The sequence below is a fragment of the Antedon mediterranea genome, chromosome 11, assembly GCF_964355755.1.
Source record: "Antedon mediterranea chromosome 11, ecAntMedi1.1, whole genome shotgun sequence".
NCBI lineage: Eukaryota > Metazoa > Echinodermata > Crinoidea > Comatulida > Antedonidae > Antedon > Antedon mediterranea.
The window spans coordinates 17,326,786-17,351,263 of record NC_092680.1 but is presented as its reverse complement, the minus strand read 5'-3'; the positions used below and the strand labels follow the sequence as shown (position 1 = coordinate 17,351,263).

The window sequence follows — 24,478 nt, the reverse complement described above, 5'->3', positions numbered from 1 at the left end:
ATTGTCTTCTTAATAGGGTTGGCTGTAGTGTTAAAAAATATTTCCTCCTGTTTGTTTCATAGGAAATTGTCCCCTTAATATGGGTTGGCTTTAGTATTAAAACACATATTCCCTCCTGTTTGTTTCATAGGAAATTGTCCCCTTTAATAGTGGAGGAGTTCTACTTTAAGACTATCCCCGTCATTTGGGCATAACATACTAGAGTCTCTATTATATTTAACTACAGTAATAGCAAAGTGTTAAAATGTATTAAAAATCTACGTATTGCATCTTTTATTCACTTCATAATTCATCCAATTTCTTTCAATCACCATCATAAAGTGTTTAAGCTTTGTCTACACTATCAAACTTTATGTGACAAAAAAAATGTGATGTGCCCATATATGGACATGATGATGTCATATCACTACCATATTTGAGCACATCGCACCTTTTTTTTGTCAAACTAGTTTGATAGTGTAGACAGAGCTTTAAGCCTCATGTCAACCAGCATCAACTTGCATCACATTTCAAGACACATTGTTTTTTTCACACCTGGTGGTTCTAAGTCGCATACAATAGCCATCTTTTGTTTATGGACAGAAGGTACAAATTTAACATGCCATGATGGAAAAGATGTTCCACTTGTCTTTCATCTACTGTCCCTAAGGATGGCTTGCTAATATCTCTTAACAACCTTTAGCATTACTGACACTGAATATTATATTCAATAAGATCACTTTTTACATCCTCCAAGCATCAGGAATCTATCTCACCACTCATCACTATCTTGACATATCTCATTCTTCTTACATATCATTCACCACTGTTGTTTTTTCATCACTCCAACATATTTCAAACTCCATGTATTCCTTTGCCTGCTCACTCACTCACCTTCTCTTTCAACATATATTTCATATAACTTTTCATATTCACCATCGCGGATCATATTTCTTTGGTAACACTCCATCAACTTTCATTCTCAAACATTGAAAGCATGCCTCTGCCTGCTCATTCAACTTCTATCAATTCTTCACACTGACATCACTTAATGTCACTCTTCCACCATCATTCAGTGACCTTTCTTTGACATAAGTTTTTGAAAGTTCTGTTTTGTATAAACATCCACATCTTGCATTTCGATAACAGCATCTGTTATCATCTCCACAAATATCTGTGGCCATATTTGGTAAAGCTTTGTTTTCTTTTTGTCAGCTCTTATTGCTTCATGTGTCAATTGCTTTATGTACTTCTTTGCAAAATGTTGGTGAACAGTTTGCTCCTAAAAAAAGCGGAAAAACAAACATAGTAATATTGTAATATATTTTTCAATCAAATGTATAATTTTATATCATTAATACATACATACATACTTCATAATTATTAGGACCTTGGCACTCCCATTTCAAAATCCTGGATCCTCCACTGAAATGGATAAAGCTCTGTCTACACTATCAGATTTTATGTAACAAATTAATGTGATGTGCCCCTAAACAGACACAATTACATCATATCACTACCATTATTATAATAGGGCACATCACACTAGTTTGATAGTGTAGACAGAGCTTTAGAGATGTGGATATACATAATGCAGGTATGTGACAAAAAAGGTCATATTCAAGAAATGTTATATTATCATATCATTGAAAAGAGCATTAAAATGATAACAAATTGTCATCTGGCTGATAATAACAGGGTTGGTCCAATATTTTAGTGTATAACTAACAATAACATGACAAATTTTGAAATGAAAAACGTAAAAGATAATATTACAACTTATTTGTTTTCAGATATCTTAGAATCTAGCAAGAACACATGAAATCATACATATGTTGTACCTTTTCCATATTCTCAAGTGCTGCTTCTGAAAAGTACTGCAAACCAGCCTTAGCAAGGTGTTCAGGAGTGGCTTTCTGCTCTGTTACAAGCTCCTTTTTAGCTTTCAACTCAAGCTCAGTTAGGCCTTGAGTGTACTTGCGTGTTACGTCACCAAGTAGGCTTAGGCTCCTGTAGGAAGGCAGTTGAGATGCAGACAGCTTACTGATTGGCGAAAAAAATCTACCTGCCTTTGATATTAATTCTATTGTCACCTAAAAAATATAGATATATATATATATTTAATAATAAACAGAAATCTGCATTTTATTATAGGTAAGATTCAAAGTGATGTTGGTTATGTGTGTACATATCTGGATAACCTAAAAATACCATTATTCTAATATAACTTTGCTGCAGTAGCAACTATTATACAACCTTATGCACACTCTAAAAAAATGGAATAGTCCATATTACTGCATACCTCTTCATCATTTATTTTCTTTAGGTTGAAGTGTGATAACCTATAAAGTAGATAGAGCTTCCATAAAGTGAAGCTGGTTATTGGGTTGCCTTCTTTGGATATTGAGATGTTTTCAAGTCGTTTTAAACTTGTTAATGCATTCAGCTGCTGTAGTGTACATATATTACACTCGCTAAAGGTGACATTCTGAAAGAGATAACAGTTGGTTATAGTAATCTACTGAAAGAGATTAATTTATAGTCCATTGTCCTTTTTTTGTGTATCAAAATATGCAATCCCCCTTGTTTTTTTCTTCTTTTTTTTGACTATAATTAATGAGGGTGATCCATCCAGCAATTGCTGATCATTAGGGACCTTCAGAGATTCACAAGACAAACATATACACAACATGCTCTACATAAACAAAGTCTTATTACAAGTCTTTAGGAGTGGAGTTGTAATTTAATCTTGATGGGACTTGAACCCCAAGACCCTTGGAGCGGTAGCCAAACATCATAACCACCAAGCCACAACTCCACTAAAAGGGAAGTGAAATTAAAGGTTGGTTCGCACTGCACTGTACGCACAATGTAAGTAATGTAACAACTAAGCATCAGTTGCTTTGATTGGTGGGAGCCAAGCTTGTCTAACATTATTTAAACTTACTGAAACATTTGGAAATCTAATTCTAAGTTTGTGTAGATGTCTTGCAATCTTATCAAACTCTATAAACATAAAAGACACATTGTTGACACTGCCAGCTGCTTGGATTCCCCAGTTCTTTTCTAAAGAATCCAACGATCCAGGCCCGTACAGATGAAGTGTGTCGCCCTCTAGTTCTGCTAGATGACAAAGGTCATTTTCTGGAGTGCTGTAAAAAAAAAAACATATTTGTACCGCCTCAAACAAAGACTTCTAAATTACTTTGCTATTTCCATATGGGTCAATTTTGCCTGTCTTCACAGAGAGATACTATCATGGATTTTACTATTAACTAATGGGGGTGGGGTGTTTTATCTCTTCAAAGTTGTAGCACAGCCAATGTTGGTTTATCCAGTTAGGCTAGAAGCATGCAATCTCTTATTTTCACAATATTGAACATCTTACTTGGCTAATAGATCAGGAGTTGGAGCTCTAGAATGTCTTGAAGCGCTACTTGGTCTAGACATCTTGGCACTAGAGGGCCTGCTTGGTCTGCTTGGTGGCTTGTGATGTATTAAATCCATTGATTTGTCTTGAGATTCTGCTGAGCTACCAAACAAATTTATTTTGTTATTTCTTCATATAACCAGCAGCAAATTTAATTGCAAATTATAAAATAATAGTGGGTTAGGCCATATGCTCTAAAATATTGATAAAGAAAGAAAGACACTAAGTTATAATTTTGGTGCGTTTTTAAGCACGATTAATGTATATCGTCTCTTTCCGAATCAGTAATTACTATACTACAACACACTACCCTGTTGCTCCTTGTTTTATGGTTGGAATACCTGTTTATTATAAAAAGGTTTGTAATATTAAAGCCACATTGTTGATAGCATGACAGACTAAAATAACTTGTCATATCTAATCAGCAGTGGGATTGTAATTTCACTCTAGTACACTGTATGTGCCTTACCTTGGCCTACTTTTTATTGGAGAACCTTGCGGGCTACTGTCTCCACTGCTACACAGGGATTGTTGTAGACGTGATGTTTTAGCAATCGCTATGCCTTTTGTTATCTCCCACTGGCGTGCAGCATTCTTAATTGCGATTCTCCTTTTTTCCTAAAAACAAAGCATGGATACAGTTGATTAGTATCAATAACCACTTAATAAATCTTGACAGAAGTCTTAAGCTCTGTCCATGCTATCAAACTAGTGACAAAAAAAGTGTGATGTGCCCAAATGTGGTAGTAATATGACATCAGCGTGTCCAAATATGGGCACATCACATAAAGTTTGATAGTGTACACAGACTTTTCCACATGTATGTACCTTTAGAATGGCAACCTTATTGACCTCTCGTTTCTTTTCTTCTTCCTTCCGTGCTAATACACTGGCCATTCGTTTCTCTTCATCCTACAAAATATAGTTTAAAGTATCAAACTTTTATTCAGAGTCAACTAGGTTTAAAATGAATAACAAAGATACACATAATGATACAAAGATGATGGGGATAATAATAATGATAATAAAAAATAGCTTTGTGTAAAGAAACTACTGTATTTAAGTAGCTAAATTTAAAGATAATTCGTTAAATGTTTTGCCTTAGCCTGATGGAATACTGTGTACTCTGTATATGATAAGTGATTTCCGGGTGGGGCTTAAACCCACAATCTCCAGATCACTAGCCTGGCATTCATACAACATCTAGACTAGGGACTATACCAACGTGATAATTGCAAAGTAGAAGTGTACATTTTGAAAATTGATCAACATACCGTAATTCGTTTCATATCTAGTTGTTTTAGCTGGAATACATTCCGTAGAATCGTCTGTTTATAGTATGAATCATGTGACAAGGGGTTGCCATCCAATGATAATTCAGTAAGTGATGTACTATCACCAAGGCATGAGATGTCCTCAAAACTGTACAAAAATAGGTTTAGAGTATAACACAAATACATATGCAAATAATACATGAAAAATAAGTTGGAAAAATGAATTTGTTTTAATAATAAATTAATAATTTAATTTTAATAAATCTAAATCAAACGAAAAATCAAAAAGTATTCTTTACACTGTGTATAAAAATAAATCAATAAATTATAGTAATAAAACTGAACATAAGAGTGAACATAAGAGTAAACATAAAAATTCTGAACATAATAAGAGTGAACATAAAGAGTGAACATAAAAATACTGAAAAGAGTGAACATAAAAAGAGTGAACATAATAAGAGTGAACATAAAAAGAGTGAACATAAAAATACTGAAAAGAGTGAACATAAAAAGAGTGAACATAATAAGAGTGAACATAAAAAGAGTGAACATATTAAGAGTAAACAAAAGAGTGAAAATAAAAAGACTCAACATAAAAAGACTCAACATAACAAGAGTGAACATAATAAGAGTGAACATAAAAAGAGTGAACATATTAAGAGTAAACAAAAGAGTGAAAATAATAAGAGTGAACATATTAAGACTGAACATAACAAGAGTGAACGCAATAAGAGTGAACATTAAATGAATTCCTGTCTAGAAGACAAATGTGCTAAATCTATATAATACTAACCTTGCAATACAGTTAAAGCTTAAAAAAAGCCTCTGAAGTGTGGGTAAATTGTCGACATCCTCCTGAAATAAAAAAAAACATACACATTAGAAGAGAACTCTTTAACAACTCAACATATAACATAATAATATTAGGTATTTTTACGAACGGGAAATTGTAATAGAATTTCATTCATTCATTCAAATGTATTTATTCATCGTTTATAACTTTACAATTACAGCGTTACTTGATGGCAATGATCCTGCATTTAAGAAGTTCACAATTCTGTTTTTGCATGACCCTTTTATTAAAACATAAAAAGAAAATACAACATAAATAAAATAAAAATAAGAAAGGTGTTTCCTATATACAAATTAGTGTTGTTGGTCAGCATAAAGCGATTTGTGACATCAGCACATAAAATATGGTTTTACCTAGTGAGTTATAATACCAGAGAAGTTTGGCAAAACATCTGACTTAAGCTCTGTCTACACTCTATCAAACTTCATGTGACAAAAAAATGTGATGTGCCCATATATGTACATGATGATTGAAATATATATTTATACTGGGTAACCTCTTCAGTCAATGACTGGTCTCCCATAGGGCCCAGTTGGTGATCAATGGCTGTGATGTACTAATACACCGGGGTAACCCCCTACTCATCTCGAAAGATGTACTAGGTTCTTTAAAGTGCACACGATCTAGATGTGTACATTGGACCTACGGTTTATAGTCCTTATCCGAGAAGACTCGTTCTACCACCAGAACCATGGAGTGAGTGAGCCTCGAACCCCTGCCGATGTTATGGCTAGGTAATTACGGTTCCACTGTCTTAACCGCTCGGCCACTCACTCACTATGATGTCATATCACTACCATATTTGGGCATATCACTACCATATTTGGGTAGATCACATTTTTTTTTTCTCAAACTAGTTTGATAGTGTAGACAGAGCTTAATTGACTTAAATGACTGATGCAATTATTGGCACACAAGCATGTTGAATGTTACTTTAATTTATACAGAAAATCAGTAGTGATAATAAAACTTACAACAATTGTGATTTTATTTCTGCGCAAATTGAGTTCTGTTAAGGAATCCATCCCAAGAAGGTTCTGTACTGTTGTGATGTTATTTCCAGCAAGATTCAAAACTCTTAGTTCTTCTAAGTGGCCAAGGTTCTCCACATCTTTAATCTGGTTGCCATGAAGGTCAAGAACATCCAGCTTTAGTAGTGTATCTAGATTTTCTATTTTCTTTATTCTGAAAGACAAGAAATATAGTTTATGAATTTCAAGAATATGACAGTTGAACATACAGTAAAAAACGGATTTGGCATACTGTACATGAACTACAATTAGTCTAGAAAATGAAATAAAACTACTGTAGGGTTACTGTCAAGTAGAGATAATAAAACAGTTCTAAACTGTTTTTTTATTGTTTTACCACACACAAAGTACACTGTATATACAAAATACAATGAGTGACTTAAGAAATATATATACGGCCATACAGCATTGAAACACCGGTTCTCGTCAGATCACCGAAGCAATGTTGGGCCTGGTTGCATTCTGGATGGGAAACCGTATGGAATCGCGGCGGGTGCTGTATACCAGAGAGTGATGGTGTAATGATAATATCGGACTAATATTTGATAAGCATGGGTTCGAGCCTCTGTACCATATTAACTGTATCCTTAGGCAAGATGCTTTATTCTCATTGCCCATCCTTTGGATGGGACGTATACATAGTGCACGTTAAAGAACTAGGTACACTATTCCACAAAGAGTAGGAGATAGTCTCCCTGTGTGCTGATCTGGTAGGCACTGCACTGCTGGCTGCTGTAGGGCCTAATCTGAATTTCCTCAGTTTGAGGATAATATAAATACTTTTACCTTCCAATACAAATGATAATATAAACAAGGTAAGTGTGTGGATGGAAGTCATAACAAGTTTCATAATAAACTTTAAGGCATGCCCACGGGTTAAAATAAGTCAGTCCATTCTCACCTATTCTTTCCAAGCATCAAAACTCGTAGTGACTTCAGACCATCAAGTCCAGATATCTCTTCAATTCTATTGTCATACAGATCAAGAAAGATGAGTCGCCGAAGGCTACTGACACGCTCTATGATGCTGATGGAATTATGCTGAAAGTTGAGAAGACGTAAATTTTCCTCGCCCTCTAGAATTGGGCATGCTGTTAGCCGCCTCCTGCAAAGTACAAATAAAATTCAACAATAATTACGCAAGAAAAACACATACGTTCAGTAGAGTAAACTCTTCTTTGGGACACCCCTATTAACACATTGACTGCCAAGGCATTTTCCGTAATTTCTGTCCCAGTGCCAAGTCCCGTTTACATATTAAATTACAGTTTGAAAGTGTAACATCTGGTCACAGACTATCATGATGTCATTCAAAATACGATGGCGGGAAAAACCGTTGAGACGTATAAATACGTCACTGGCAATGGTCCAACAATTTTATTGACTTTGCCAGGAACGTAAATATACGTCGGGGATTTTCCGCGCTAAAATCGGTCAAACCTATCATCGAGAGATAAAAACAGTAAACCACACTGAATCATTTCATCCTTTATTATTTTTATTTACTATTAGCGCAATTTATGACATGTTTGAGATGATTATATTGAGTGTGAGGGCGCCATCGTATCAACCATATTCAATGCATGAGGGAATAAACACAAACAAACATATGACATTTATTTTTAGATTATCGTTTACGTACATCATTCATAAACTGCCATGCGATAATTCCTGTTCCAATCACCACTGCCAGCGATTCTACATACAATACAAAAGTGCTACGATTTTGACGTAGTATTACGTCTTGGCAAGTAGCGACACGCAATTTTTGACGTATAAATACGCCGTGGCAGTGAACGTGTTAAGGGGACACTTTCCCAACTCCTATTCAGCGTACACTCAAATTAAAGGGACCCCTTCCCATTAAATATACATATTATTACTGTATTATACTCAAAATATACCATAAAGTCAATTTTAAAGCACCCAACACACCCCTATATTCTTGGTTGGATCCCAAAGGTGTCAACTGGTTCTACTGTATAATGTCAACCAGATGAATGGTACAGTACAGTACATGGCAAGGCCCATAGCAGGCTTTCTTAAAGCTTTGTATACCTCAACATATCAAACTTAAATTCAATCACTTCTGTTAAATTGGTTCCCACTAGCGACGCAACATAAGTAAATGCCCTTTCAATGATTGTAGTTGCCCCGTCTTTGTGAAATCAAACCTGCTTGTTGCGCGTCAATGTTAGTTGCCATAGAATTTGTTCACCTCGCGTACTTTTGAGTACGCGCTGTACTATGTCTCTCACTCTCAGTGTCTTTTGTCTTGCGTTGTTGCGTGAAATCAAACCCGTAGCAATGTTTTGCAGCACTAGTGCATCATCGGTTCTCACTTGTGACTACACAATACAGCACTTTGCGTCGATACATCGCTGTGTTACGTAGCGTTGCGTTCTAGTGGGAACCACGCTTAAAGGGAATTGTAACTTACCTGTCTAGGTTTAATCTGTCTGGGTTGGTGCCTCTAACTTCTGGTGGCCTGTAGACGATAGCAACGCCTGGTAATGAAGGGCTCTCGGAGAAGATCACCTTGTCAGCAACTAACATGATACAAACAAATTAGTTATAATAAAGTATTCATATTTTTAATAGTTTTATAGAAAACATGATGTAACTTAAATGAATATGATTTTAATACACAATGTTAGTGATATGATGATCATAATTTACTGATGAAAAGAATAATGATCATAATAATGATGAGTATTACAATAAATTAAAAGATGATGATGAGGATGTTGTCTATAATATTATTATAAATGCCCTTATTTAATGGTGATGATGTAGTCAATAATAATTATAATTGAATAAACATTGATTTTTAGGATTATTTTTGTTGGTAATGATATCAGCGATTCCAACATAAAGTTAGACTAATAATATAGTTTTAGAAACATGCACAACAAATGGCTGTAAATATATAATTTAGCATGCACAATCACTATATATATCATATTATTCATTTGATTTTCTACCATGATACAGACATCATGACAATGCTTTTGAATAAAAGAAAAGTGTTATTGCATGAGAACATCAACAGAAGGATATACAAATATTTCTACAAAACCTCTATAGCCTAACTAACTCTCAACTCCAACTACTTGGGAAAGTTGACATGACTGTATGATGGTTTCTTCGGATTGCTCTTTTTGTAAAAGTATGTACAGGGTAATCATCAGGATGAGGGAAGAATAATCATGTGACCCTGATTAGTTTGAAGATCATCATCACATTGCGCAATCTAGAACTTCTAATATTAACTTTCTAGTGGTAATAAATAAACATCATTGTCTTCGGTAAAAGAAATTAGTCTGTAAGACCTTGCCCACCTCTGACCGCCCCTACATATCAAAGTAGCACAGGGGTGTATTAATAAGCAGCGGCAGAACACAAGAATCATTAATGTAAACGAAACATTAGAACACAAGAGGATGTACTATTTATATGACATCAATATTATTTTGTTGTTGATTGGATACCTGATGTCACATGGTTTGATGGCAGTGGTGAGCTACTGCTATCTGTTAAAAGACAAACCATCAAAGAAAAAGAACATTGTTTTAACAGAAAAGCATACAGTATATACAAGAGTGTTCAGTAGATGCGTCGATAAAAGATGAGTGAGTCTTAAACCTATCTGCACAAATAGCCATGACATCAGCAAGGGTTTGAGGCTCACACACTCCATGGTTCTGGTGGTAGAACGAGTCTTCTCGGATTAGGACTATAACCTGTAGGTCTAGTGTACACTTCTAGCTCATGTGCACTAAAGAACCTAGTACATGTTTCGAGTCGAGTAGGGAGTTACCCCAGTGTACTAGTTCACACACAGCCATTGATCATAACTGGGCTCTCTGGACCAGACTTTGACTGAAGAGGTCGCGCAGTATAAATAAATAATAACAAACATTCATTCAATAAAAGATATATAATTATGTTTTTGCAGATGTGTCAATTATATCATTGCCTGGGTAATTGATCATTAATATATTTTTAGCTGTTGTAATTGTATTGTAAACTTTTCATCTATTTTTGTACAGTGCTTTGGTCTCTGGGAAAATCAAAATTCAAATATAATAATAAAATATTCTGTTCATTCTCACAATTATTCCTGCAAACCTTCTATTGTTCAATTATATTCAAAACAAAATATCAGAAATGAAATAAAAATAACTACTAACTGTTAATCTCACCATGGGTATTATGAACGGATTTCTGTGACCTAGAGACTAAGGTGGCGCTCTGTACCTGTCTCGTTGACTGACCGTAAGGGTTTTCTTCTTGCGATGATGCATTAGAGTACGGGTTTGCCAGATCCGTCAGTTGAGTGGCATAGGCTGTCGGTGTATGGTGCACTTGCCTGTTACGATGGGTACCTCGTGAGTTTACAGATCCTAAGCAACAGTGTTATGAGGTTAAGTGTTATGAGGGAAGAGTGTTATATTATTCTTTTTGAAAAGCATATTATTTTTTAATGATACATAAAGCATATTATATTATATAATTTGTGGGTGTTTAAATACTTAACTCCCAATAATTGGGGTGTTTTCGCTTTACAACGACCGACAATCAAAGTATGTCATGTTAATTCACTCTGCGTATGCAGGAAGATGTGTTACCTTGCTCCGCACCTTAACACAGATTCGAGGTCCACACAACAACCAACCAAATATCGATAGACCTAGTTGGGGCGTCGATTGTTGCAAAACGAAATCTACCTATTATTTAATTGGATCACAATGCAACCCACAGGCCGACGCATGTTAAAGAGAAAAACATATTGTTGGGTCTCGCAGTTGACCCCTTATTAGGGCTCTCTGTTACTGATTAAAGTTAATAATTACAATGCGGCTGAGGAATTAGTTCTAATACAGTTAGTGTTAGTAGAATTATATTAATTGTTAAATTTCATGCAAACTAGTTCATATCATACATACTACTAGATGAAATCAAAATAGACGATTTTTGTTACATCAATTTTAATAACATTCAAACATGCAATCCTTACCACCATAAACCGTTACTAGATTTTTGTCCGAGAAACTGTCAATACTTCCGTATGTGTGACTTTGGCGTCGGAGATGACCTCCGAACTCCGACCCACGATATGAATTATTATAGTCCCTTGCCAATCGGAAGTCTGGATTCTAAATTGAATTAAAAAAACAGTAATATGTATTATTTCATTGATTCATCATGCTATTGCTCAAGAAATTAAAAATAGTTTGATCACTTCCAAAGTGATTTATGTTGTTATAAATGTGATTATAATTATCCTCAAGTTATACTGGAAACTGGAATTTGTAGGACATCTTATGGCAGACTGCCTTGATCAAAACACTATGAGGCAATATTCTACTCTTTTCAAAAAGTGTACAGAGTTCTACAGCATGCACTTTAGGCTATGTACACAGGGCAGATTTACACCCATCCAAAAGATGAGGCAATGAGAGTAAAGAATCTTGCCTACACGATAAAATCAATATAGGACTTCAGAAAGAATCAAACCAATGCCTCTCATTCTAGTTGTATTTTTTATTTATTTTTTTAAAATTCTAATTCTTTATTAAAAACAAACCAATTGGCAGCAAATCTGCTGAATTGCATGGTAAGGGACAATATACATTCAAAAGACAAGAAAAGTAATAGTCATCATTAAACAAAAAATTGTCATTAACATGTTATAATTTTAGTATATAAGGAAAATGCAAACATTTATTTATGTATTGTATCTTTTTTAGTTTAGGTGATTAGAGTCTACGGCAACATTCAATTAATTTAGCTTGGGCTGTCAATTTTACATCTGAAAGAAAACAATTAATAAAAGTGCAACTGCAACCTCATTTCAACTGTGTCATGTGCAGAAATGTTACAAAAATGTAAACCAACAGAAATCAGACACTCAAATTTCACATGAATGGTTATCAACAAAAAGTGCAACTTTCCATTCTATATTATCAAACTATTTTGACAAAAAAAGTGTGATGTGTCCAAATATGGTCGTAATATGACATTATCATGTCCATATATAGGCACATCACATTTTGTTGCTACATAAAGTTTGATAGTGTAGACAGAGCTTTAAAAAAGAAATATTTGAATGTTTACTTGTGGCTGTAGTCAAGTATTTGCTGTAAAGTATCCACTGTCATCATGTTTCAATTTTGATATCAAGTTGGAATTCATTCAGGTTAATTTGAGGAAAAGGGTTTAAAATCAATAAACAGAGAGAGTAAATTGAGTAAGAACAGAATGTAATTATTAAATGCGGATTTAAGTCACAGACATTTCAATCAAATAAGTGCAGAACAGTCAAATAAAAGTACAATAGAACCCCTATTAATGGGACCAATTGTGACCAAACAAAGTGGCCCTTTAATAGGAGCTGGAACTATATATTTCCTCAGGCCCTTTTCAAAGGAAAGTGTTCCCTGAATAGAGGTTGAATGTAATTTTAAAAACTATTATTTCCCCTGAATTAAGCTTGGTTCCCACTAGAACGTAACGCAAGGACGTAAACGCAACGCAAGCGTTTTAACCAATGACAAGCTAAGTTATAGACAGTTAGCAATCACAAGCAAATAAGACATCGCTTGTGATTGGCCAATTCACTTGCGTTGCGTTACGTCCTTGTGTTGCGTCGCTAGTGGGAACCACGCTTAAGAGGTTGGATGTACAGTAGTGTTAAACTATATGTTTCACCTTGTTCCTTTCAAAGTCGAATTGTGCCGCAAAGCTTATTTTTTTTGGTACTTTATATTCGTCCTCAAGCTTAACTGGAAACTGAGGAAATTTGGATTAGGCTCTTTAAGGATCTAAGCAGCCAGTAGCGCAGCGCCTACCAGCCCAGATCAACACACCAGGAGACTATCTCCTATTCTTTGTGAATAGTGGACCAAGTTCTGTAACGTGCACTATGTACACGGGACCAACGATTAAATAATGAAAGACAAGAAAATCAATCAACAATAAGTATTGATTATTAATAATAATTAGAATATTTATAGACATGTTAATACAGAAACACTGTTGTTAAGAATAGCACACCGGAATCAAGATAACACTAACAGTAACTTACACTGCGTGAAACACCAGAAGGAACCCCAGAAGGGCAGATGTTTGCCCCTATTAAACTTAGGGCTGATTTTAGTGTCTGTTTAAACAAATGTACAGTTTTCATTAAATGTCATTTTAAAAATTGAAAGAATACTGATAAAAAAAAAATAAATAAAATTAGCAAATAAATAATGCGAAACATTTCAAACTACAGTATTATGATATTATTATAGTGTAAAAAACGCTTTTTTTTACAAAAATGTTCGTAATAAAAAATAGCGGTCAAAACCAGAATCAATTTTTGTTTCCCATTTCCAATTCAAGTATTACAGTTAAACTTGGTAAAAGGAACTGGCTAGTATCAGTACAGTATTTATTGTGGTATGTAAAAGTTGTCATAGTTTTTTATGACTTTCTTTTAAACTTTGACAAACAACCTCTTGGGAGGTTATTTTAGCACAAGATTTGCAATAAACAATCTGAAAGAAAATGCTGTTTCAATTACTGTAAAACTACAGAAAAAAATTCTTAAAAACAGTAGATGTATTTAAAAGTTGAGTTAACACAGTTTAGAACGATAGGAAAATTGGGGAAAATTGTTTGGTATAAAAAAAATGAAGTTAAAGTAGCAAGCATTTGAAAGCATGTTTAACTGAAGTTTAATTAAAACATTAAAATAACTCTTGGTTAAATATGACAAAACTAAGCATAAAAGAAGGCTAGTTATGGTGCGGCAAACCATAGCTAGGCTATTAAAAAATGGGGCAAACGTTTGCCAGCAGCGATTGTTTGAAAGTGGGTGTTTCTCTACCATTTGCTGGGGTTGTGGAAACCGTTTATACCCCTTACACGTCACCTAGCAAAACTCTCAAGTTTACACACACCGTCAACACCTGTGTTTTGAATAGTGTTTCTTCCGGAATGTGTGAGTTTTTTAGGCAATGTGAAAGAGGTATACTCTACTGTATGTACAATTTACAAAAGATAAAAACAAAATATAATTTTAAACTACTGCAGGCTTTCCTCATCTACAGTATTACAAGGGAGGATGCAACCCTTTAACCAACTCCTATTACTCATAGCACAAACAAATCCTAAAACATGACAATCTAACAGACATACTATAATTTAATAGAACACACATTATTCACACAACAGACAGCAGCAAATGCACAAATAATGCCGTGACATGGGTTTTGTTTGTCTATTACTTTATACTGTTGACACTGTCAAGAAAGGCTAATTGCCATGACAGTTTGATCAAATAATTACCGTAAAGTAAATTTAATAAAAAGGAAAATAAACTTAAGATATTCAGACAATAATTAGTAAATTGAATTATTTTATTGTTATATAATGTGAATATCAATTAAGTTTGATTATTAATCAATTATGTTGGTGTGTAGGGTATGATTGACAGAATATGACGTACAGCTTGACACAATGTGGCATACTAAATATTCTGTCTGTCTGTCTATCTTTTTTAACACAACTAAACGATACCATTTATCAATTCATAAATTAATTTGGTAAAAGTTTACTTTGCAATGAACGAAAAGATGAAATAAATTAGGAAAATATTAAAAATTTTAAAAACCTAGGTTTCACTTCATTGAATATAACCAGGCATATCTAACAACAGGACACTGAGCTCGCCTGGACAACATAGGAACTTGTAAAATCCTAATGATCTAATATGTCTGGCTGCGACAAATACCAACACAGTACTATACATGTACATGTTCTCTGTGTCATGCGTGTCTGTGGGAACATGGAACAGATCGTTTTGCAGCCATAGATAAACCCTTTGATCTCCGGAAGCTCAGCATCATGTTGTTAGATTGCCTTGATAACAGACTTCGAAAATATTCTCCCCAATCAACGAATACCGGTAACTTAAATTATAGTATTATTTGAAGAAAGACCTTTTACTCAGGCAGATTTTCTTATCTTCACTGTATCATAATTTTAAAACTTAAAGAATTCATACGATATTAAATATTATAATAATTTCAACATACTATTTCATAGAAGAATATGTATCTTTAGAAGTTGCAGGTTAATACATCAAATTAAGAAAAAAATATTTATCTTTTAAGATGACCATAAATATTTCTATTCCAAATAATCTAATCTGAGCTTCAATTCATGGCATCATTTTCTGTAAAATAAAATGTTCAATGCATCACCATGGTAACTAATGACTTCCTAATGTGACTTAAGAATATCTTTTACTATACAAAAGAAATACATTATGGTTGGAAGTTCACATCTAAGTCCATAGCATGATTATTAATTTAGCCTTGTGGGTAAATGACAATCACCTGATAACGTCCATTAAAAATTGTTGATTAAACTGCTGATCAATCTATAGAACATACCCCAAGTGTTTGTCTTTTTATGTTAGTATTCCTTTCAGCCCTGTCTGAAACTATCAAACTAGTTTGACAAAAAAAAGTGTGATGTACCCAAATATGGTAGTGATGTATCCAAATATGGTAGTGATATGACATCATCATATAGGCACATCACATTTTTTTATCACATAAAGTTTGATAGTGTAGACAGAGCTTTATTATCAGTGCTACTATATAGTCAACGTTTTTAAGTATTATATACGAAACGCCATGTGTGCCAAAATATTGATCTCTTTACCATTAACAAAGCACCATTTAGAACCTAAATCAATCCGATATGCTTTGCTCAAATTTAATTCCTTGTTTCTCTGGGAACACTATTTAATGAGTTTCGTTTTGGCCTATCTTTGTTTCCAAGTAAATGGCTGTAAAGCATTTGAAACAATATTTAACCAGATTCTTCTCTTTTTTTTTCACACAAACATCCTCTCTCCCTCTCCCAAAACTCATAGCTTCATTCCATTTAATATTTTCGATTTTGTAATGATATATCTAGGCCTATGTGCCATTTTATAAACATAATAATAAATTCTTTGATAATATGTTTGAAGTAGGCTGAATCATTGTGGGCCAAGTCGTCCCAGATTCAAACTCAGTACATCTGATCTATACGTCCAATTAATACCTGGCTATCCTGTCATGACAGCTATGCCTCTTATTCTGTACTTGTATGACAAAATCAATAATTAGAATCTCAATGAAATAGAAATAAAATTGATTGTTGATCTTATTAAGACATCAATACAATGGTGTGTATTCTTATACAAGGTCACCAGTACTGTGAAGATTGAATTGACACTGTACTTTGATTTGTATTGTACCTGTATTATGTACTGTGTGAATATGTATAAATAAATTTGATAATCTACAGCAATGCCATATATTAAATCATCCTATGTTTATGTTTTTATACCCAGTTTTCGTTACACAAAAATGTTACCAAATATAACATACAGGTATTTAACAAATATATGAATATGTGAAAATATATGTATGTATTACACCAGTGTAAAATTGCGGGGAAACATTTAAAAGAAAATTTATTGTGTCTTATTAGAATTTTTATACGTATTGCTTTTTCTGTTCAAATGTTGTTTTTCGGACACAAAATTAGCACTTCAGGCATGTACAGTACTGTACATTTCAGGGCAAGAGACAAGTGGAAAGACCAAAAGAAAAAATTTGAATTTGGAAAAGAACAATGAGCTACTGTAGGGTACAGGGCGTGGACAGGTCATAAGGCCAAGAAAGGGAAATGTGGAGAACTAAATAGGCTCTATCTTCCATAGGGAGAGAAGGAATATAAGATTGATTAAATACATAATACTGTAATTGTGATGAATGTTGGTACCACAGCATATCATTATGACTTTATGTACCATCACCATGGAAATGTAGACCACCTTGATTGTCTTAATTTAGATCTCAACTGACTATTCAAACAAAATCAATGAAGAATAATTAATTTAACCAATACATTCTAGTAATAGGTGGTGGTATAATCAATAATTGCAGTACAGATATGCAGTACTTAAATTCTCGTAATAAACAAAATAATCCATGCCATTTGATTGGTTTGTTTCATATCACATGACATGCATTAGTTTCTCTCATTTTAATGATGTACTATTGCACAGCTTTTTGTAAACGTTTTGAGAATGTGTGCGAAGCGCTAGTTTTGTGAATAATGTATAGTACTGTATACATATTCAAACACCAACTTGTTTGTAGTGTGTCTATCTATTACTGCTCTACCACATGGTAAAATTCTAAAATAATATTTTTAAGTTTTTTTCTACAATTGAAATTGCATATTAAAAATAATAACTAAATAAACTGCACTAAACTTTTAAATAATCAACCAACCTACAGTACAATATGGTTGGCTGGTAGTGGTACCATTCCTTAAAATCTTAGTTCCGGGTTTAAATCGTCACTCAATCACAGTAAAGCTCTGCCTACACTATCAAACTTTATGTGACAACAAAATGTGATGTGCCCATATACTGTATGAACATGATGATGTCATACAGTATCACTACCATATTTGGACATATCACTACCACATTTGGGCACGTCATACTTTTTTTTCAAACTAGTTTGATAGTGTAGACAGAGCTTACAGTAAGTCTACAGTACAGTTGGGATTGGCCAACAAAAGATCAACTCAGTATAAGTTAACTGATCATGGTACACAGCTGTAACAGGTTTTGGAAGGCTTTGAAAAAAATACAACTAACTTTTTGGCTTGAAATAAAAACAAAAATATTACAACTTACAGGGGAAATAACTGGCAAGGAGAGGGATGGTTTAACCGTCATTCGTGGATTCATCATCCATTCCTTAACTGCAGCATTCATTGGTTCGTGTAGGGCAACATTCTGCCAATTACCCAACTCTCTTACCATACTATCCTGTTAATTACTTCATTGTCAAACACCAGTATCTCTAGTGTATCATTATCAACAGATAGCTGTGTAGTGCACCAACGCTATGAAGCCACAGAACTTTTTATAGATCACTGCATGTTTCAAAGCTAATAATACCATATTCAGACTGTTCCATTACTGGATAGGGAGGTCAGATAATAATACTGACATGGCAACAGTAAAAGGTCTTAAAAATGTTGTATAAATAGCATTTATTTTACCTTTCACTTGTTTACAGTATGTCATTACAGTATGTCCTTGATTTAGCATGTAAAGGAAGATACATAAAGGAACATCACTTAATGGTTTAATTGCAATATTTACTATAGAGTATTGACCGATTGATTAGTGTGTGAAGCCTGCCCTTTTTAAAGTAATACAATATCTTAAAAGACAATTGAAGTAATCTACTGTATACTAAACAGTAGTAGACGACCTTGCTATTTTAAATAATGATTTTATATTACTTAATATATATGTATAATATAAGTTCTTAACTTGTTTTTGGCATACATATTGTGTATTGGAAGGCAAAGACAAATACATTTTTAAATTCATCGTTTGTTATTTTCCCTAGATTATGGGAGCAACTTCGCAATGAAATTAAACAATGTGCTACAATTTCAGACTTTAAAGCCCAACTCACCAAACATTTGATCTCAAAATATTAAGTTGTAATTGTTTATATTGTTTATTCAATGCAACTTATTTTTAATTGGTATATCTCATTATAACTTTGTTTTGTTTTGTTTTATTTTGACTTAATTTGTGCTACTTAGTTTTGTTATTTTTGTATTTTATAAGTAATGATGGAGTAAGAGCAGTTTTCTGTTTGGGCTCATGCCTATTACTTGCTCCTGGCAAGATGAATTGTAAAATGTACTTTATGAACTTTTGCCGAATAAATATTATTATTATTATTATTATTATTATTGGTTTGGCTTAGTTTATTATTTTAGATGTGTTTATTTTTTCTGTCAAATGTTAGACTTGACTTTACAATAAAATGTATAAACACTCTGAAATCAATGTATAAGTCTATATACAGTATGTCTTCAGCACACACACTAAAAGAAACAGAGGTTTTTTACTATAGTATTTTTGAATATTTTTAAACCTACATATTTCATGGTAACCAAGTAGTAAATGTAAACAATTATTATATTACTGCACCTTACCACACAATCAGAATTTTCTGTAAAGGTTTTGGATGACTGATTTTGGGGCACTTTATAAATAAACAAAAGATAAATATTTGAATTCAGTTGGTATTATACTAGGATTATATCATGAGTATATATACAATAATTATTTTGTTCAGTCACATATTTTATTTTACTGCAATACACTTCTATCTCACCTACTTACCATGTGGGTTTGTTTACTGTAGGTTCGGATATTGGGCATATACAATAGAAATATGCAAAATAACCAATCAAAATGTTTAGTGGGGTTAGATACACTTGTCAATTGTATGAGCCACTATACAACCACCCCCCCCCCCTCCAGGAGGTGCATGATGGAATACGTCATTTACAAATGATTACAGTATTGCCGCAGTGGTGCGTCAAAAATCTGGGTGGTACGTCATATCAATTCAATTCAATTCAATTCAATTCAAGGAACATTTATTCACGTCCATAAGACAAAAGTAACAAAAACAAAATGGCAAGTGATAAAACAAGAAAATGGACGAAGGCAAATCCCAAAAAGATTACAATCTTGTGACGGGATTGCCTTTACAAAATATTTAAATAAGAGAAGAAAAAAAAAATATATATATAAATAAAGTAAATAAATTAATTAGACAATAAAGAAATACAAAATATATATAAAACCAGTAGATAAAAGTTGGAATAAAAAATAAAAAAAGAACAGAAAAAAGTACAGCTGCATGGCATATAGCGAATATGATGACAATTGAATAATAAAGATAGCAAGTCACGGAACATGGAAAGAACGACCATATCAATCATATCGATCAGTAATGAGACAAAAGGTAATTTTTTATGTTATTATTAAATGAATAGCGGTTGGCAGCACAGGAAATTGAGGGGGGTAAATTGTTAAACAATAGAGGTCCAGAATATCTAATGCTATGTTGAAAATAATTGGTGTTATGGTTAGGGATATATATGTTATTTCTTGTTCTAGTATAATATTTATGAACGGTATTATTAGGAGCGAAAAGGTCGTTTAGATGGCAAGGGAGAAGTGAGTGAGTGGCCAAAAAAACAAAGACACCTTGCTGGGATAGGTTAATGTCCGAGAGTTTGAGAAGATTGAGTTTGGAGAATAAGTGGGAGGAATGTGACAGTGGATGAGCGCCAGATATAGTCCTGATAGCTTTTTTTTGTAGGATAGAGAGTTTAATGATGTTTGAAGGGTAAGTGTTGGCCCAGACAATGTTACCATAGCTCAAATAAGGAAGGATGAGTGTGCAATAAAGGGTCCTGAGAATATTAGTTGGGAGGAAGGAAGAAAGCCTAGAAATGATCCCAAGGTTCTTAGACACTTTGTTCTCAATTTCTTGGATATGGGGTTTCCATGAGAGAGAGTTGTCGATGATAATGCCAAGAAATTTATTATACTTAACAGAGGGGATTTCTTGATTATCAATAACGACTTTAAATGGGGACACATCAATACCTCTAGTCAACTGCGGGGTTCCGAATAGGATGTAACTACATTTATTATGATTGAGGGAGAGTTTGTTGGCAATAAAGTACTGGGACAAGGGGATAACGTTGGTATTAAAGGTGTCAAAAAGAGTTTGGATATTTTTGTTGGCATGAAAAACTGTAGTGTCATCAGCATATAGAAAAAAATTTAGCAGGTTTGAGGTTCGGTGGATATCATTAATGTAAAAGGTGAACAGAAGCGGGCCAAGTAAGGAGCCCTGGGGAACGCCACAGGTGATAGGGCAAAAATTAGAAATAGAGTTAAAATATTTAGTACATTGGGAGCGGTTAGTGAGATAGCTTTTGAAAACGTTTAAGGCGGGTCCTCGGATTCCATAGTGAGACAATTTAAAAAGAAGAATATTATGATCAATGGTGTCGAAAGCCTTGGAAAGGTCGATGAAAAGTCCGATTCCAAATTGACGATTTTCGAATGCATGAATAATTTTGTTAGTGAGGTCGATCAAAGCCATGGAGGTGTTATGTCCTTTTCTAAAGCCATATTGTCTCTTGAAGAGGATGTTATGTTTGCTGATAAATGAAAATGTTCTATCATAGATAATTCTTTCCAAGGCTTTCGAAAAGATTGACAGGATGGAGATAGGACGATAGTTAGAAAGGTTGGATTTGGGGCCAGATTTGTAAACAGGGGTAACGCGCGCCAGCTTCAACCTGTTCGGAAAAACACCTTTGCAGAGGACAAGATTAAAAATGTGACACAAGGGAAGGGAGATAAGGTTGATAACATGTTTAATGGCTTTAGTATGGAAATCATCAGTACCAGGAGCTTTATTGTTATCGAAGGAGGAGATAATTCTTATGATATCCTCTTCTAGGACGGGGGTTAAGAACATTGATTTCGGATTTGGTTGAGGAAGAAATTCTTTGAAAGAAACATTGCTGGGAGGGATTTTGTTAGCAAGAGAGGGTCCGATTTCGACAAAAAAATCATTAAATGCTTTAGAAATAATGACGGGGTCTTTAGTTGGTACTCCGTTACAGTTGACAGGGGTATTGCCTTTGTGTTGGTTTCGGTTTTTATGGTTCAATAAAGAGTTAATTGATTTCCAGGTTGCCTTAATATCATTTTTTTGCTTGGTGAAAATATCATGAAAGTGGATTCTTTTGGCAATTTTGATAGTGGAGTTAAGTTTATTACGATATCGTTTATATTTGATTTCATTGGCAGGAGAAGGGCGGTGAAGAAATTTTGCATAGAGTTTATGTTTATACTTTATTGATTTTAGCAGTCCATTTGACATCCAAGATTTAATTTTTTTGTTCTTGTTTGTATTGTTCCTTTTCAGTAACGGGAAGTGTTGGTCATAAAGGGCTTTAAGTGTGTTATCAAAGAGGTCATAAGCAAAGTCAGGATCATTAGAATTAAGGATATCAAACCAAGTTTGATTAGAGACATCATGGTAAAAGTTGTTAAGAGACGTATTGTTAATCTGTCTGAGAGATGGGATCTCTTCATTGTTTGAGCTAGTGGCAAAACTATCAGAGAGGTTTGAAATATTAAAAACAGGGAGATGATCAGAGATATCACTATATAGCAGACCACTTATATGAGAACAATCAAATTGATTTGTAATAATATTATCTAATAATGAGGCTGTGGAATTTGTTATTCTGGATGGTCTGTCGATAAGTGGAAGATAGTGATTGCTAAACAGTGTGTTAATGAATTGACGGGCAGTATTGTCGGATTCATGTTTAAGAATGTCAATGTTAAAGTCTCCAAGAATATAAACATTTTTATTTTCTTTTGTTAAATTGGAAAGGACAATGTCAAGTTCAATTAAGAATTGATTTGGGTCAGAGGAGGGGGGTCTATATATAGTACCCACAATAATGTTTTTGTGATGAGGCCGTTTAATTTCAATAAAGATGGATTCGCAGTTGGAAGGGTGTGGGTGTAGGTCACTTCTAATGGAGAATTGTAGAGTATCAAGGATATACATGGCGACTCCTCCACCGTCTTTATGGGTTCTGTGGTTAGAGACAAAATTATAATTTGGGAGTTGGACCAAAGGATTATCGTACTTGAGCCAAGTTTCACTTACTCCAATAATATCGAAAGGCAGATTAATGGATGATAGGAGTTGTTTAATTTCATCAATGTGCTTGAGGATGCTTCTAGAGTTGAAATGAATAGTGGAGAAGCAATCAGAAAGTGAGTCAACAGGAAATTCATTAGGATCATAATATTGAGAGGGACTGTGGTTGCTGTTGGTGATGATCAATAGTGTGTTCATGTCCGTCACTTTACCACCCACCATATCATGAACATGGTCACAATGCATTAAAATGGGTGCGTCATGGTCAATCATAAGGTATGACGCATATCAGACAAATGATGCACATCTCCCGGGGGGGGGGGGGGGGGGGTCGCATAGTGGGTCATACAATTGACAAGTGCATAATGATGGTATATGTTTGTTACAATGTTGTTCAGAAACAAGTTTTTTATAAATACTATTCCAACAAACACCAACATCTTTTAATGAAACAAAGTGTACTTTAAACTAACAGAGTTGCGTTTGTGTTTTTCTAGATCTAGAAAAGTCAGATATCCGAGTTTTTTAGATCTGAGTTTTCTACTATTATTACAAAATTAAAAACACTGTAGGCCTATAATTTAATAAGAAGTAGACACACTGAATATTCTAACCTGTCTATTTGTAAAGTTGGGTTTTTCATTGATCGATGATGCAGTTGCTTGCAAACTAAACTGAACACCAAATGGTGAACCCTATCATTGAATTAAAACAAAAGAAATATAAAAAAAAGAAATTAATATTTAAAAGAACCAATCATAAATAATAATTAATGACACTCGCTAGCTCTCTACAGTTTGGTAGGATAGACTTTACTCTGTTGCCACACAAATAGGGAAAAAATAGGATAATAAAAGTGTATGCCTCCTCCTGATAGGCCTACGCCCTAGCTGCTAGAGAGAAGGCTCCCATGTGTTGTTGTCCCACACACACAGCAGCACCAGACAGGGCCGGGACTGGCTGGTCTCGAATGCATGGATGGTGCAGAAGAGAGGCCTAACTTAACTAGCCTCAAAAGTCGCCTGAAGATATATTAACTTTGTTTGAACATACTAACGAGAGTATACAGTACCTCTTTTGTATTAGAGATTGTTGCTTTAAGCTTTGCACGGCCGTATGGATTCATAATTCATAGTTTTTACAGTAAAACGAAAATCATTTTCTTTTCACTTGTGTACAGCGCCATATTTGAAACCTGTTAGCAACCTGGCTGAATTATAGAGGGGGTACTTCATATTTTACAATAAATGTGATGA

At 34.1% G+C, this 24,478-nt stretch overlaps 1 protein-coding gene across 5 annotated transcripts; it reads right to left on the bottom strand.

Moving 5' to 3' along the window:
• Positions 1–31: 31 nt before the first annotated feature.
• On the bottom strand, positions 32–24,400 carry LOC140062578 (leucine-rich repeat-containing protein 49-like). Of its 5 annotated transcripts, XM_072108849.1 has the most exons (17): positions 24,295–24,400; positions 23,837–23,917; positions 11,588–11,726; positions 10,773–10,973; positions 10,059–10,100; positions 9,008–9,116; positions 7,469–7,672; positions 6,511–6,721; positions 5,477–5,538; positions 4,684–4,831; positions 4,238–4,321; positions 3,879–4,027; positions 3,368–3,511; positions 2,927–3,131; positions 2,282–2,467; positions 1,821–2,072; positions 32–1,261 (listed from the first exon to the last, which is right to left on the bottom strand). In XM_072108849.1, the coding sequence occupies exons 1-17, from the start codon at positions 24,346–24,348 to the stop codon at positions 1,052–1,054; spliced, it is 2,481 nt and encodes an 826-aa protein (XP_071964950.1). In that variant the 5' UTR covers positions 24,349–24,400; the 3' UTR covers positions 32–1,051. The 5 variants fall into 5 exon arrangements, with proteins under 5 accessions (XP_071964950.1, XP_071964952.1, XP_071964953.1 ...); XM_072108851.1 differs by lacking the exon at positions 10,059–10,100; XM_072108852.1 differs by lacking the exon at positions 23,837–23,917.
• Positions 24,401–24,478: the final 78 nt, after the last annotated feature.